At 43.3% G+C, this 18,260-nt stretch overlaps 1 protein-coding gene across 2 annotated transcripts in view; it reads right to left on the bottom strand.

Moving 5' to 3' along the window:
* LOC1279430 (thrombospondin type-1 domain-containing protein 4) overlaps positions 1 to 18,260 on the bottom strand; it is a 92,765-nt gene that overhangs the window by 64,906 nt on the left and 9,599 nt on the right. For both annotated transcript variants that reach the window (XM_061655368.1, XM_061655367.1), the window contains one exon: positions 8,743 to 8,824. In XM_061655368.1, coding sequence (XP_061511352.1) covers positions 8,743 to 8,824 — 82 coding nt within the window. The remainder of the gene's footprint in view (positions 1 to 8,742; positions 8,825 to 18,260) is intronic.

Below are 18,260 nucleotides of genomic sequence, written 5' to 3'. Positions count from 1 at the left end.
CCACCAAACATCCTCCAAGGGATTACAAAAAAGGAAGTAAACCACAAAAATTATAGACACATTTAAGGGAGGAAATAATTATAGCAATGCAGTGACTAAAAATGTCAACACCAAATCAAAACACAAAATAACAATGTGGAATTATACCGAAGAATCAAAAGGAGTAGAATTACAATGGCACATTAAAGAGCACATGATTTGATTTACGGACCCCTCATCGGTTTGAATTGAATTCAAAAGGATGTAAAAAGGCAACGGGCATGGTATGTTATTATACATCAAATCAATCCCATAAGGCACGATAAAAAGGTGATTCTCTTCGTATTTCGACAAACCAGCTGTGATCGATCGAACGCTTCCATTACTCTCAAAGATCATGCATTTTAACCCATAGCCAGCGCTGTCCCTATAAAATTCTTATAGGAAACGTGTCATTTATTCTACATCTTTTGAATTGTTTAAATACTCATAATCGAAACAGTAATAACAATGGGTTACAAAACGGGTTAAGTAATACAATAATCATAACCCTTTTCTGCACATTCCAACGTAAAATGTCAATTTGAAATATTTTTAAAACCAACCTAACTGAAATATGTTTTATGATCCTTTGAAATACCTCATTTTCAAATTGATTGCACCATGCCAACGCTTGTGCCTTAGTTTCTTGCACATCCAATTAAAATATTCGTGTAAAATCCAGCTCAACCATCACTAACAAACGGCACTCACATTATTTCCCGCTTCACCACGGCTCTAATTAGTCACCAAAAACCGCAAAACTAGAGTTGCGATTACGTCTGCACTGCTGCCTCTAGCCCTCTGGTAAAGAATGAAACTTCAATTAAGCTTGGCTCAACACCATAAAACCAGTCTAGACGGAAAATACAATCGTTTTTCAGGGTCTATGATTTCTCCCCATCCTGCTACCCACTCTGAGTCACGTCCAAAACAATTCAGATCTAACGACCAGATCTGACCGCTAGCCATGGACAGAAAAAAAGGGAAACAGAACCCAAACCAAAGCAGCCGAAGCAACCGAAATTTTGCCATCCACTTCTACTACTCTTTCCGCTGCTCGATACGAACTCGCACTGTGCCCATCCAGCATTTGAATGCTATTTGCAGCAAATTACTATACAGATTATGTTAAATTTAGTACTGGCGAATCCGAACTTCCGAAAGTTGTCCACTGTCGGAACAATGAGCGTAAAATTGCCGCCCGTTTGCTGCTGCTGCTCCTGTTGTGTTGATCAAGCTAAAAGGTGCGAAGGCTGATGATAAGGCAGGCACGGAGGTGGCAAGTGGTTCAAAATTGGTATTTTATTCCGCAGGAAAGCTGTTGCAATACGAAACAACTCTATGACAAAAAACACACACACATACAGTGCACTGATATGGCTGAGCTTCATCATGTACTGTCAAATGCAGCTAGTGTGTAGCACAAAGAACTATCGCCGTGCCTGAGCTAGGGCCGAAAAACTACCACCAAACGGAACATGGCAGAACAAATGGAAGCGAAAATGCATCACAGAAAAGGATCCTCACCTTCAACACAAATTCGATGCAAGTTGGATGTATATTTTTTTCCCTTTCTACTCGGATAATAACCAACCAAAAAGCACAGGACACAAGTTTTCTGCCAACAATTGGTATTCGGTAGAATTTCGGTAGTTTTTCATTCCGGCTTTCGCTATACTGGTTGGGCTAGCAGACGGCAGAATAACTTGACTGCCGATGAGAAGCTGAGAAGATTTCGTTGATTCGGTGAGTGGCGGCAAACAACTTTTCTTCAAAATGGCAATCAAATTGCGAGCAACGGAATAACTTTGGGAAAGCAAAAAATCGCAGCAAAGAAACAGTGCCAGTAGATTATATGCAAAATGATGAACAAAATACATCGATCGAAGACCATAAGAAGATGGCTAAATGATCAAATGATAGGGTGAAATATTTGGAGGCAATGATTTCATTATATTTAAGCATATTGCAAACATTCATTGTAGATGAAGAGGGTAGCTTGCAGGTGTTTGTTTTTAATTAAACTGATTTTCATTTAATGTTTAATTAAGTAACTCCCTGATTAATTCAATTAAAATGTTTCTTGCCTGCGTCCTTCTAATTCTTCTAATGAGCTATTATTAATGATAGTTCTGAAGTGGAACCACATTTTCACAAATTCTCAATCATCCACACCATTAATCGGTAGCGTGAATCTTTGACCATTAACCAATTTTCTTCACTTAGCTCACTTATCTGTCAATCCTTCCTTAAAAAATGCAAAGCATCAGCTAGCTGTGCCCACCAGCAAAGGGAAAATGGAAAGCATTTCTACACACGAAATGACATCACCCACGAACTACCGTTTGCTTCCACCACTACACACACCCACACCGGCATAATGGGCCCATAATCGATAGCATATGTTCGTAAATCAAAGCCCGCGTCATTTTATGGTGCGGTCTGGCGCGGCTGAAACTGAAACAAAAACGATAATGGGCGAACAACCCATAAAAATTGGTGCTGCCCTTGATGGTGTAAAATTCCGCGCCCTTAGCACTTTTCCCCCAATCTCAGGGACATGCGAAAGGGTGGGGAGGGGTAATAATTTTTGGATATATTGGAATAAAAATGCTGCCTGTCACAGGGCGCCGTTACGGAGGGACGAAAGGAAACAATTTGTAACATAGGCTGTGGCAAAATGTAGCAGCAAAACAATGAATGATGATCAACGCAGCGTAGAGAGTGTGTACGCATGATACACCAATGGGTGGTGGTTGGCCGTTGTTGAATTTGTTAATGTAATTCAACGTCACCATTTGTCGTTCGGTGCCATGGAATGCGTAGGACGTCCGCAATCATATCGAGCGTCTCTACACATACGACATAAATGTTATTTCCCCCACACTGCAGCACACCGCTAGAATTTTACGGCTCTCTTTTTTGCCTCTGCTATTTGTACACGAGACAGTAAGAGGCGTGTTTCTTATGCTACCAAGGTCGTACCCGCTTCCCCGCTTTCTTCTGTAGCTACTGAAAGCGAAACAGAAGTTGAACTGTTCCGCATACGAAATGGGTGTTTCGCTCAAATGACACACATAATCGCGAATGTCATGTTTGTCGAGTAATGGCTCTCATCTGCCAAGAATCGTATTGTAAAATATGTTCTTTTAAGGCTTCGTTGATGATTTGTAAGCGTCCTTGCGGTGGTCCGTGCGATAAGTACATTCATAGGTGAGGAAAGAAATACATTTATTACATTCAGTGATACGCAACCAAATCGCTATGTGTGTGTGTTGTAGATTTTTTTTAATTTTGATTTTTCAGAACGTTTCACTAAATTTCGTAGAAGGAAAACAGTACATTAAATTGTTTTTTTTTAATACTTGGCAATGATTTGCCCAGCACGATGCTGGAGAAACATCAAATCGAGACGAGAAATCATCTTCCCTCAAACTAATATCAATTATTATAAATCGGTTTATATTCTAATCATGTAAAAATGATATAACAAATAAATATAGTGTTTTTCCAAATTTCTAACCGACAACCTTGGGAGAGGGGTTCATCATATTGTTTTAGTAATACAAAACTAGCATCTTTAATCCTGCCCCAACATGGTGAGCGCCAATATCGAATTACAAAACGACTGTAAACTATTGCCCTTCATGTCGCCTCTAGCCGTGCGTCAGCGAAGTTACTCGTCAAAAGGGTCATGTTCGTAACATAAAAAGAAAACAACACAAGCGCAGGCATTTGGAGCAGCAGCAGCAGCAGGATTATTGAACCCCATCATGAACGCAGCCCAACGGTTTTGTTTATACAAATTTTTAGTTTCGCATACCGTTCGCACACAAACCACTCTCTCAACTTAGCACACAAACACACTTATTTCCTCCCTCAAAAGAACACCAAAGAACATACACAGTAAGTTGGCCGCGTCCATAAATCATATTTCGAGCAAACGGTTGCTGCATGAGACAGAGTTTGAAAGAAGATTCCGGACACGCGAGAGAGCACGAGAGCTCAAAATTACCGAGCACCGTTTGTCTGGAATTTAGAATCTTTTCGCCCTCATCTTCCACGCTCGATCAATGGCGTTATAGACATGATCGCGTGTTTTGCGATGTTATTTTTTGGGTGGAAATTTTCTGCCATAGTGGCAATGGCTCAGGTCAAGTGAAGATAGAGAGGAGGTTAATATGCTTACCAAGCATTTGACCGTAATGTTGTCAGCCAAATGGAAGCAGTGGCCGTACATTGCGCAACGAAACCGACCACGGAAGTCAACACAGCATGTCAATAGGATTCAGTGAAACGCACACGCTCTGCCTCGGTTAGACGAACGGCGAAGGCTAGTGGGTTATATTAACATCATTACCCATGCTCAGCTACATCCAAGCATTCCCACCTCGGATTGTTGGCATTTTTCAACATTTCATTCCACCCGAAACCGATATAATTCACGATGATGAGTGGTTTTCGTTGCATTTCATCATATTTCACACATGCCACAGTATGACGCTCACTTCCTTTCTATCGCTTACAGAACATTGGACCCAAAATGCTTCCCCCCCAAACGGTAGGGAAAAGGGAGAAATATTTGCCTTCAACCGCGCGGCACACAGTGAAATACTTTTTCGCCCCCCTGATTGTAAGGGCCCCCGATTTTGGTTTGCCTTGGCTGGGGAGAGCCATGAGTATGGTGTTCGTCTCCGGTGCTGTTTGACCGTTGACCTAGAAACTGACCAACCATCAGCGAGAGTTCAAATTTACTGGCTGCCTTCCTTTGTTTGCATTGATCCCTCCACTCCAAAACCGAAAACACGGACTCGGTAAAGGGTCCAACGGGCGTACGTTGAGACGTGGGAAATCGTTGCCCCTTGCAGCAAGGTCACGCAAAAATCTCTCCCATATTTGTTTTTCCTCTTTTCTCCTCCAACCTGGCTGGGGTTGCTCCAATGAGCAGTTTTTCTGCTTTGATTTATCGCCCAGCCGAGAAGCTGTGATTGAATTCTCTGAGCGGAGGACAAGTGGAAATGGATCAATATTCAAAAACGATTGAAACGAGTTTGTTTATTTTTACTCCACGTTTGCCAACGTTGGATTGTGCGCGCGTTTGGGAGTGCATACTAAACGTTCGTGCGGATATATTTTCCAGAACAGGAAATTACATAACGTGTGTCCTTCCGTTTAGTGGTGCAGTGTACCAATAGTCTCTACGTTGATGTTGTTTGTTTGACATTGTGCAGTTACCTGTTACGGAGGCGGAAGGTAATAAACAAATAGATTGCAATTTAATTAAAGTTTTTTTTTAACAAAAAACCACAAGCTGTACGTGTGCAAAAACCCAACATCCATTGCATAAAATTGAAAACTGCTGACGATTGACGGTACTTTTTTAGTAAGCGCACTAGAAGAGAGTCGGTTACTATATCCAAAAGGCAAGAACCACTAAGCGACATAAAATATTCAACACTCAACGGCTGTAAAACTATCAGCACAATCGCACAACAACCATCATAAAAAAGCATCATCATAAGCTCTGCCACTGGCAGACCAATTTTGGGAAAAACTGCCCCGCACCTTCTCGCCTTCACCGTCCTTGCCCGCTGCTTCTGGTGCAACATGCTAGCCTGTGCCGTGCAGAACAGGCGAGATGCGGTTATGCTCTTCGCTGCTGCTGCTGCTGCTGCTGCTTGCGGAAGCTAACCCCTTTTTTTTTAAACATGTTCCCATTCGGCACTCGTCGAAAAAGCCAGACCCAAATCTGATCTAGCGCTACTGCTATCGTCACACCAACGAGGATCCGAGCTCCGCTTCCGTTCCAGCAAACGGGGAGACGATGGTGCTATCGCTCGCCCGGGCAGAACCATTGTCTGCAGTAAATGAACCGGAAAATCTGAAAGCAATGCTGCGCAACATTTACCACCCCCAGCCTGCACACGAAACGCTCACGCTTAAGAGAACGCCATCGAAACAGCAGTGCTGGCGGATGGATGAATCGTGGGGTTTCGCTTGAGAGCATGCTTCCACTGTGCCACGATAAAGTAGGTGAAAAATTTGAATTTTAACCGAACACCAACCCCACATGATTCGAATTCTGTGCCGTAAGGTTGTGCTATAGGTCAAACCGCACGAAACCAAGCTTGGAAACATCATCACTTTTGTCCGCACTTCCTAGGCTCAATTTCGACCTCCCCGGCCCACACGACAAAAGGTGGAAAACTCTTCGTGCCTTTGCTTCCTGGCACGCTAGCACGGAACATTGTGCCTGGCACAAGACTCCTTTGGTCAGTTTGTGCGCTCGGATGTGTACATGTATGGGTCTCTGTGCGTGGGGCAATAAATTTCGAACATAATCGAAAACCTACCGGATCTTTTGCCGGACACCGCATACAACAAGGCGATTAGGTTTCCTGATTTAACTTACGGTTTCGCTTGATCCGCAATATTGCCGGGGATTGGTTGTCTGGGCCTGTCGTCATCGTCCGGGATGCGAGAAACGGTCCTGTGCACGCTCGGGCGCTGGCGTTTTGCTCTACCTTCGGTCCGATAAAGTTGCCCTTGCGGTGCAAATTTTATGGCAACACACGGATAAGGAAGTGAAAATTAGGGTACGACACAGTAATGCTGTTCAACGCTTTCTCGGAGCTGAAGAGATTGCTTTCAGCCGAGAACTACTTTTTGCGAGAACCACTTAGAGGTTTCTGATCGAGGAAATTAATCTCGGACGATATTAAGAAACTGCACACAAATTTCAAATTCAAACACTTTACCAAAAGTCGTTCTATGCTGACTAAGCCACATCCAATGGGTAGGGTTATATCTAACTACGTTCCTATAGTTTTGTACTATTATACATAACTTAGTATAACAAATGAAAAAATGATTTAGTGAACAGAAAATCATAGCATCGAATTAAACAAAACAACATTTAGTAAGTATAGATTTTAATAATTTAATTTGACATTTTCATTCAAAAATTAAGAAAAGTATAAAATAAAAAAAAGTTAAAATAGGAATTTCGCTTATATGTGTTCAAACTTGTATATTCCTTGTTTATGCTTTTATGTTTTTCATTTGTTTACTGAGTAAAAAATGTAGTACATCACAGTCTTCCCACAGATGAGTAAGTTACAACAAAGATCAACAATCGCAAGGAGTAAAAAATACTTAGAAATTCTAACATTTCATCACCTTTCATCCCCATATCCAGGGCAAGTCGGTGTTTGAGCATGGATTCTATCGTTACCCTTTTCCTACCGTACAGGTATGCCCTTTGCTACGCAAACCCTCCCCACACGTAATGAGCCCTCTCCCGTATCGTACATTAACACACTTCCGGTACACCAGGGCCACAGCCACGGCAAGGCGCGCTCGCAGCCCAATTTACCTAAGTGTGAATTGGGAACAATTGTTTGCGCTTACGCATCCGGACACAGGCTGAGGCAACCGATCCGTGCGTGCGTACAGACGACCCATGGTCCCCATTCATGCTCCGCCACATTTCCTTCCAGCGCAGTGCACTCGAGCAACAGCACGGCACTTACCGCGAAGCGTGTGCAAACAATCGCGAGAGAAGTTCCATCCGTCCACAAACACACAACAAACTACCAACTCAAACACACATTGCAGTCCACCTCTTTTGGGCAGAGCCTGCCAGAGTCGAAGGCGTCAGGTCGAAGCCGGCCAGCCCTCTGGAGTGTGCCAGCGCCACAGCCGCCGCATCGAGCATTAATATGTCTTACAACCACCCGTGAAAACGACACCAAACGCGGCATCATGCCACCAAAGGGATCTGCTGCGGCGGTTGGGCAATGATGAGAACCGTACACAAAAGGGAAGGGTATCGCTGTTTATGTTACATTCTTACTTCCATGCCTTGCTTTTCACCGTTTCACGTTGATAAGATATAACTTAATCTGCTGCCGTTTCGTACTTGTTTTGCTGTCGTGTTTTACTTTTTGTTGTTCTTGTTGTGTGTTGCTTCTTGTTCCTCCGACACAGACGAAACGGTTCCGAAACGGTAACAGGTGGTGGAGGATACACAAAGAGAAAAAAGGAGAATGGTTGGAGTTTTCCACGGTGATGCAGCGTGGTCAAATTATAATTAATCAATTAAATTAGTATGCAAAGTTTGTAAAAGTTCAAAGAATTTGATGTGGAGCAAGTAATTATCGTTGAATTAATTTCATAGTGTATAGGTAATGCACACTTTTTCAAACAAATATAACGATATATTATCAAAAACTGTTTAAAACATATTTTACCTCCAACGCTTCTCACGTGATACATTTGAAATTGTAAATATTAAAATTAAATTTACACCTTAAAAATTTAAAAAAAATCTCTGCGGTATTATGATGACACGAAATATTCCCAGTGTACAGCAGAGCGGCACGACGTTGACCCACGATCGGTAGGACCACCGGACGACACCAAACAGATGCTATTAGGAGAACATGCTTTTCCATTTTGCTAATTAGCCACATGGTCTGCTGACTAGTCCAAGTGGTAAGGTGTCGTTTTTTCCTGTTATCTCAACCACTTTGCTACACACTCGCTACACTTGCTCCGGGAGGGGTTTCCAACCCTCGTTCACTTTTTATCCTCGGTGGTAGTGCACCGAGATACCTGTACCGGTCGACACAAAGTGCAACATAATTCCGAAGGGCTATGCTTTTATGTCTGCCCCATGTATGGTTGCATTTTCTTCCCTGCGATTGCCTTCGTACTTACCCGTATGCGATCCCTTGTAGAGAGGTCGGCTGCGATCGTATCGATTGAAATGATAGCGACGATAGTCATACAACACACCAGCCTGTAATGGGAGCAACAGCACGAAAAAAGGAACAATATTATTTAGAGCACATGGAAAAATAACCAAAAAACAACAAGCTTACACACACAGACAGGCACGCACATATCTTGTGTTTAAGAACCTTTCTGTCATCACACGACTTTGTTCTGCATGACCTACTTTTCAACAAGCATCAAACCCCACGCAGTGATGCATCCGGAATGTAACGTCCGTGACACATTGCAGACATTGTTACATAGGTCACAAACGCTTTGCCGGGTTCACCCGTTGATCGGACGCACACCCGATGATGCACAACTGCTCGGCACAATCAATCGTCAACATTTTCTTTGCACTAGCCGCATCTGCAATTAATGGCTTTTCAATTTTCGTCACACGAGCCAACGACTGATTTGCTTTGGCTATAATCGTCAAGCAACTTTTTCAAATCATCCAATCTAGCGCCCCAAGAATTATCTGCTTAAGCCTTTGCTGTCATCAACACGCCGACACAATGATGATGGATTTTTTCTGCCTTCATCACGTTAGACTAGAAAATTGGTCTACCTCAACAAACGCTCCTTGGCAGCTTGGCTCTCATATCGAGTTGAAAAAGCAACGACTATCTGTTAATGCGTTGATGAATCCATTTAATATTGCGGAACATCACTGAACACTTAATTAAAAAATGATCGTAGCACAAGCCGGAACGGTAACGACACACCACAACTCACAGCGCTGCCCAGTGCTTCTTTGTTTTGTCAAAGGGCTTGTGTACCATGTTTGGAAATCTGTACCATGGTTGTATTTAATTTGCTTTCGAAACTATCGAAATGCGTGTCGCCTAAAAGGCTGGTAAATAATGGCATCGTGTGTTGTTCGTTTTAGCACACAACAGCTATAATCTAGTCTGTTAGTCACAGCTCTAGTGAGAAAACATTTACTTTTCAATAAGCATTTGTAAGCATGTATCGAATTGGACAAACTTTCAAAAAAAAGCGCTCAGCTTAAGCATAAGATGTGGAAGGCATAATACTGTTGTTGGGATTTTTTACGCTTCCACCTCGTAATATATCAACGATTATTCCTTACCTTTGGGATCAGTTCATTAAGGGTTTCTAACGGTAGAATAGTATCGGAAACATCCGCTCATACTTGAAACCTTTTCTTTTTTCTTTATATGCAATTTTTACAATTAGCTTCACATTTTTATTGCAACGTACACTCTACAACCAAATGGCGTGGTTCATCTCTCTTGCAATTATTTAGAAAGCATCATAAATGGACAGGACAAAGAACAGAAACGATTAGGTACAGATTTTAACAGCATAAAAGTGTCATAAAAACGGAAATTAAACAAAAGATTTTGGCTTGCTTTTAAAAGCTTGAAACATGCAATGCATTAGCACACAATCCTTCTAAATGTGCAAACCCCCACCCGGGGTCAGTGAACAAAAAAAATCGATTACATATTTTAACCCACCAGCAGATTACTTTCGCCTGTTCGTTGCAGATTTCGGAGCGCGACCCATTTCAACAACAGTTAGCCAGCATGGAATAAAAGGACCGTACCAGCTGATGCACGTCCAACACTCTCACTCCATCAAACTCATGAAGCCCCAAAGATCGTCCTTGCCAGAGGATAAGTGTTCGCTCGGGTTCTGCCCAGTGTGGGGTTCTGAAATGAAACCATGCGACGAACAGCCCGTTGCGTCTAATTTATTTTCCCTCGTACACCTCGAACGTTCCCCGAATGTCCTACAGCTTCACATATCGGTCCCTGTTTTGGATGACGGGCAAGGCGACCCTGCTTCACACACTGCTGGCACCACGTGTCGAATTGACGTGGTCGAGATGAAACGTCAGTCGACCCCGACACGCCTGTGCGCTTAAGTGTGCTCGATTGTTGTTTTTTTTAAGCTGTCACTTCATGCTGAGTGTGAGCATGAGCTTTAGGCGCCGTATTACGAGACACGAAGCTTTTAACGAAGGTTATGAGTTGGTCTTAGCCTTGTTAACTTCTAGTCTAGTATTTCAGCAATATATTAACGGTTTTTTGTTAAATCATTCTAGATGTGTTTGGATTGGATGGATTTTGTATTTCGTAGCGATTAGTTAAATGCTCGAAATCGCATTATAACGCGCAATGTAACTTCTAGTATCTGATAGTAAAATGAAGCAGACCTGCAAAAACAATAGTAACACACATCCATATGATCTAATGCATGTTTCATCTTTTCGTTTCGATATTTTGGTTCCGATCTCTGTCCACCAACACTATGGTGCAGTATCACTTGCTTCATGTCGAACATTGTTCGTTCGATGTGTGCTTCCTGTACATGGCCTGTACATATTAGGCAACCACATCAGCACACTTGCTGTACCATGTTCCGCGCAGTGTGGAACGAGGCTCGGTAAGAAAGATTATCGAGACCATTACAGAGCAATGGGAGCGCCGGGAGCGGGAGTGCAAATGTTAGAGCAAGACGATTTCTGCACTTCTTGCTCGCCCCAGTGTGCTCGGTTATCTTTATTACCCCAACGAATTCAATAAAATATGCTTATGAATTTATGTGTGTACAGCCACAATTCACTTGCCCGAGTTCGTTCCGGACACTCGAACGTAACCACGCACACACTCCCTCTACTACTCGACCGTCACTACTAGCTCAGTCCGCTTTTTCCATCCCACAATCATAGGAGCATTTCCCCCAAAAACCCCCAACGACAGTTCCGTCTCTCTATGGGTGGATGGTGAGGTTGGTTTTTGGGGAACAGCATCTGTAATTGGTTCCAGTGCACGAAAACATCGGTATCGAGCAAGACTGCAGTTGCTGCTGGATGTGCACGCCATTCAATTGGTGTGCCAGTGCTTCACCATTCGGGTGAATGGTTTCCCCCCAAACTGTGACCCTTAAAACCAACAGGCCAGTCTTAACGATGGGATACGATTGATGTAGGTTACACAATGCTCAATACCAGGCAATCTCGCATTGAGAATTGCCCATTGCATTTGCACCATACTTTCGGATGCCGGATACTGGCTAGTGACTTTGGAGTGAAGCACATAAATTAGGCCACACTATACATACATCCCTTACGCAGCACAGTGTGCTTGCAAAGCCACAGATATCAAATTCACAAATTAGAACAAATATTGCGTAAGTTTGTACCATATAGGAATTATTCCGGGAAATCCAAGCATGGCTTAGACGTTATGAGGAAGTCTGCTCCGAAATATGACTCTCTAATTGAATGCCCTGCAGTATTGGAAAGCCGCATGTGATGAATGTTTTATGTCACAATGTTTACAGAATAAGAACAGCATGAGTGTTTTCAATAAAAAAACACACACACACACAACCCCGATATAAAATCGAAGAATATTCACCGTTACCTAACGACTCTACAGCAAAGCATGATTGTTTATCGATTAAACCGAATGCCTGATCGTTGTGTGCGTGTGTGGTGCTAAGTACGAAAGCTTTGCTCCCAAACACCGGATGTCGACTGTGTGCTTCATCTGATTAATTCTGGAAATGGTCCGGAAATGTCTCCGCATCCTTCGCGTACCGTGTTGTGCCTGTTGTCATCGTTGTGCGTTGCGGGACTGCGTCGTTCCCGCGACTGCCGCGTGTTGCTAATTATATACAATTATCTGGCATGGAAATCAATTCCATCAAATCAACCCAACCGCTCGGCGAAACCGATTGTGCGCGCCCTCCTAATTACTTCATTTTCAAGAGTATCTCTCTAACGCTGCTCGCTGCAGCCACTCGGAAAGTGCAAAACCACTCGAAACCGTCACTTTCCGCTCCATTCTGGCGCGAAAGAACCATCGAATGCCTAGCGAGAGTGGATGCGTGATCGAAATGTTAAGAGGTCACTTTTCTTGAACTCCCTTTTCCCTGTCCCGGTACCGTTTCGTCACCACATGCACCACCACAACCGCTGCGTTCGCTGCGTTGTGGAGCGATCTTATCGCGGGTGCATTATTGCACTTTTCAGCAAACAATGGACTCCAGATTGATGTTTGATTGTCTGCCGAAGCGGAAACTGCACGATACGTAGTGTGCGGGTTCGGAGATGGGCGATGGGAGTCTTCGTTGACGTCGTTATTCACGTAGCGACCCACTTGAGCTCGCACACTCTCTTCTGTCAGGTAACCATACGGCAAGGTAAGATGATACTAGCGGCCGGGTCGGGTGTAGTAGAGAGCGCAGTGCAGCCACCAAAACCAGGTATGGCTCGTTTTACGACGTCGGGTACAACAGTGCACCCGCAAATCATGTGATGATGGGTTTGGTGCGCTTCGATTTTGATGGATTCGGTTATTGATTGCTAAACGATCAACCCGGGTTCAAGTGGTTGCTCTATCGATGCTGCCGACACAAATCATCAACCAGTCATGCAACTGGTAATTACAAATTTGTTCCTCTCAGTGCTGCACCGGTTGAGCACAATTGAAAGCTCCTTGTGGGAGCGCAGGTGTTGCAATGCGTGCAGGGTGTTAATTAATTGCATCACTGCAATGCATCTGCCACCCCACAGCAGCTCTTCCGAGCACGTGTTTTAGAGCAGTGAAAAACGTCCTTCAATGGTTTTGTGTGTATATTTTAAAACATTTTTTTAAAGTGGCATCAAACATTATTCATTATGAATGTTCCTTCATTTTACAGGCGTCTGTTACGGATGAAAATGTAGTCTAATTTATTAAGCTTAAACATTACAGTTACTTCAGCTGCCGTGTCCCAAGCCACAGCTGCGGAAAGCACGTTTGCGAAGCAGAGGCGTGCGTTTTATTCATAAACACGGGCAGTGCGCAAATGTTCGCTTCCTTCGCTTTAGCAATCCCGCCCGCCTTATCTTATACCTTTCTTCACAAGCCGTCGGGTGTGCAAATCAGTAAAATAAGTGCATGCCCTATGATACATTCTACTCAAGTACCGCAGGAAGCAAACGCGCAGAAAGCAAAGTTGCGGCAACCGATAGGAAAACCCATTGAACTAGCGAAAGCTAGGATTCACCGCACCGGTGAAACGGAAAGTACGTGATCAGAAAGCGTCAACTCGTTAGCACCGGCCTGCCAAAGGTTCCGATGCGAAGCTTACTACGCCAAGCCGAGATTATCGGGAAATATCTTGCTGGATGTATTCCTTCAACATCCGGCCACACTACTGTGTCACACAAACTGTAACGATCGATACACAAAGAATACAATGTAACACAACGGTGCAATGCATCGAGCATAACGATGTACTTTTAATGTAAAATGAAACTCTAGGTGTCGTGTTAAAGTGGTCCCAAATTAAAAACCATCCGTTTGCAACGTACGCGACGCGTGCCATTGAAAAGGTCAACAAATTGCAGCAACGTCATTGACAGGTAGCAGCATTAAACCGTTGTTGCTGAAGTGCAATTACACGCTTGGTACAAACTTATTGAGCCATTAATCATTCGACGTTTAGTAGCTCGTTCGACTAAGTACAAACTTAAATATTTATCACGGTGTATCTGACATCGCGATCAGATGTTGCACTGTTAAGTTTATCACAGCACTCGGAAGCCTTGTTTCGGAGGCTGCATCGTACTACGGTGCCATATGCGTGAGCAGTCGGCTGACGGACCACACGGTTTGTTATTAATATGCGAGCCGGAAAGATAAACATCTGAACCTAGCGACCCGGTTACCCAATGCAAAACGGTCATACACAGGACCCCATGCCTGTCGGCTAAAGCCCTTTAACAGAGATTTGATGCGAATGAAGTGGCCGCTGCTAGCACTACACTGATGGAGGTGTGGGTTCGTACTTTAGCATTCACTTTCTGTGGATGAATACCGTTGCTCTGCATTCGTTTGATATAGCGTACTGCAACAAAGTGTATCAAAACATTTCGCATCAATGCCGACACACTAGCTCGTTTGAGCGATGCTTTGTGTACGGTTCTATTTAACAGGAGTAGCCTAAGGATATGTATGGCTATGTGGTATGTAGATAAAATGTTGTGACATTGTGTAGACTGCTGAACTACACTCATGAGATGGTTCCGGAATACAGTCGTCAAATCGTACGTTGCCAAATCATGGCCGTTATGAGTCATGGTTTCAAATCTCGAAAAGATAAAGCCACCCATACGCAGAACAAACCTATGCGTAAATCAACCGTATCACAGATATGCAAGTCCATGTATAAAAGTATTAACCAAGTAGAAAGAAGAAGCACCGGACACCTACAAGTACTGGACGGATTCTATTCCCATGTGGGACCATCTCCGTCTCCAAGATTGACAGTCCAGTTGTGAGATAATGATAAGAATATTAGATAGGATGTCTTTATAATCTGACATGAGCATGTAGGTCGATATTAATTTCGCTGAACAATCTACCTAATCATTCACATTTCTCAAATCAAATAGATCTTGAAATGTAAATGTATTACAATTACATGACACAGAGAGAAACAATCATGCCACAAGGTAGTGATATTTCCATACATTATTTTTCTCTCAGCGCAAAGAAAACGAAACGTTAATATCCTGCCAGGTTTGCGAATTGTGCCAAAAGTGTACGATTCGCATCATAGACCATTGATGCGGATGTGTGGTAATTATTCAGTTCATACCCAATTACACTGCCCATCGCACACCCGAACATCGACGTAAGTAATCTCATCCACACAAGAGGCAACCGCAATTACGCTCAACCGACCGGACGCTCGTTGGAATATGTGGGATCCGGAACAAAGACAACGAGCCTTGAAACCATATCGGGCGGCCGCTTCACCGTGCCATACCCTTCTTTTCAGGTTCACTCACCCGAAGAGCGCCACATCATCAATCCCGGCTCCATTATGTCCCAGCGGAAACCTGTGTCCGGGTTTCCGAGGCTTTCCAGGCATCGGTGGCATCGGAAAATTGTGAGCTCCGGTACGTATAATAAATCCCTTTCGCCGGGCGTAGACTGGACCGGCCCCGAAGGACACAAATAACGCAGGTTGCTCTCGGGACGGTCGAGAAGATATCCGTCCGTACCCAGGCGAATCCTGACACCAACCGCACCGCTTTGTACCCGTGCCAGGATCAAATCAGTCCGCAACAATGCAGGACGTATCGGGTACGTTCCACCCGAGCATAAGCTACATGCCGCGTTGTTTAGCAACACGGCCAGTACTGGCGGGCACGCACACACACACACACACTCTCTCTTTCTCTCTCCTTTCTAGATCGATTCACTTGTCACGGCAATAATAATAGCAGTAATCATCATCATCAAATTCACCGTCGTCATCGTACCTCATCCAGCCATCCATTGTTAATGCTCGCCAGAGTCACAACATGAGCTCCGGCAACGCCGACGAGGAGGTGTGTTCTGGCTAACTCCTTCACCCACTTTCTTTGGAGCGTTCCTTTCCGCTTTTCCATGTTTGTGGACTAAGTAGGGAAAGAGAGAGAGAGAGAGAGAGAGGGAGAGAGAAAGTACCGTGGTGCAGTCGGCGCAACTGAACATAAGAAGGTAAACATCTTAGAATGGCACCGTTCGTTTGAGCGGTTTGTCGATACTTGGCTCCAGTCTACGGACCACACGGCGGGCGTACGCGGAGCGCATCCGTCCGGCAAGTAAATAGTTAGTCAATCAATTGGGCTTTTCATTCTGGATCCCGCTGGCACGTGGCTGACGATGCTTTTCTTTGCGACACCATGCGTTCCGGGTGTTTGTTCGATACTCGGCACTTGGGCTTTCTTACATTATTCTCCTCCGCATCGCAGTGTGGGTGCGGGAGTCTCATTCCGTTCAATTTCATTCCCTTTCATTCGCCATTCCCGTGCGAAGAGCAGGAGACCGCTTGCTTTCGTGCAACCGTATATATGCTGCTAACTTTACGCTATCATAACCACAACAGAAGAGGACGACGGGTAGCTGAGCAAAGCAAAGCAAAGCACAAACACAAATGCCCAAGCAATCGCCAATTTCCTGTCGGCTGTTTCGCAAACAAACAGGAAATATATCCTCAACTTAACAGCTATCGTTATCGTACACGTGGAATGGCGCGTCACGGGGAAAACAATCGGCATTAGCTGGATTGAAAGCAAGGATAAAGGGAATATATGTCATGTGAGCAATGCAATTTATTGTTATTATTTTTCCGATTGGAAAATGTTTTAAAATATTTTACTGCAAAAGGTGTACCATACAATTGTTTCGATTTACTTCGCTTTAGCATGGTTTAAAATGATTAAATACATGATCTTTCTGTCATGTTATCTTCTATCTAAGAATTTTAGAATGAGTAAGTGATAAATATTTAGACATGAATCGATGAAATTCTACAAATATGATGGTCAATTTTTAATTAGGGTCGCGATGAAGCCCTTCCTAGCTTGTTAGAAATTAACCGTAACGAAACTGGTTCAAAAATCAGCTGCGGTTTTGAAACTGGACCAACAACAAATATCCAACAGCTTTAAAGCATATTGCTTTGCCATGTTTACCATCCTTTTTTTGTTTCTGATGAGAATTATAATTAAATAGAAGCACCGACCCACATGCACACATGCTGACGGAGAAAAGATACAGTAGTTTGATCATGTGTTAACGACAACAGAAAAAATACCTAATGATTTTAAATCAGCATGTTTATCAAGAGCTTCTCAACCGTTAACGACGAGTGAAAGGTGTATGCAAGCAGAAATGGGTTGGTTCTGCATCGAAGCGCCCGCCTTGTGAACGGTGGGAAACGTTTTTGGGGAAGGAAGCCCGTTAAAGTGGGAAGCAAAAATACTGCTGACCATGTGACATTAGTGTCAGCCCATCGGTCGGTTTGTTTGATTTGATTTTGATTCCAGCAGAACCCGCAAATTTTGGCTCACTCAAAGATATTTTCTTTGGATGTGGAAGGTAAACAAACGTCTGTGGAGAGCATGGTCGGTGGAGCGCAACACGATTTTATTTTTTTTGCACTTGAAATTTACCGCATGCAAACGCAGCTGATCGAGAAGAAACAAAAATACTTTAAATATATAAAAAAATAATAATAACATTATATTCGTATTTCTGAACATAAGTTTAATTGAGCAAGATTGCACATAAAATCATTTTATCCTTTACGACAAGTATTAAATGCCTGTCTCTGAAATAATTAATAAATTACAGTTAAATCTCTGATAAAATTTGTAAATCTCACAAAAGTAAAACAACATTTTTCGAAAAAAAATGTGTTGCGTACTTTAAATCACGAGTTCAAAACTTCGATCAAAACTTAAGCGACTCTGCATCTTCTTCATCACCTAGCTCAGTAGGTTAAATGTCCTGCTTTAGAGGTTGTGCAAAAAAGAAGAAGAGTCAAACAACTCATACGGCGAATGCTGCCAGAATAAAACATACAGAGCGGGCGAGCCAGAATGCTTCGAAAGAAAAATGATTTATTTGTTTGTTTATCGGTACAAGTGCAGACTACCA

Source organism: Anopheles gambiae, chromosome 3, assembly GCF_943734735.2.
Source record: "Anopheles gambiae chromosome 3, idAnoGambNW_F1_1, whole genome shotgun sequence".
Classification (NCBI taxonomy): Eukaryota; Metazoa; Arthropoda; class Insecta; order Diptera; family Culicidae; genus Anopheles; species Anopheles gambiae.
The sequence above is the reverse complement of the archived record's forward strand: the minus strand, read 5'-3'. Positions and strand labels throughout refer to the sequence as shown.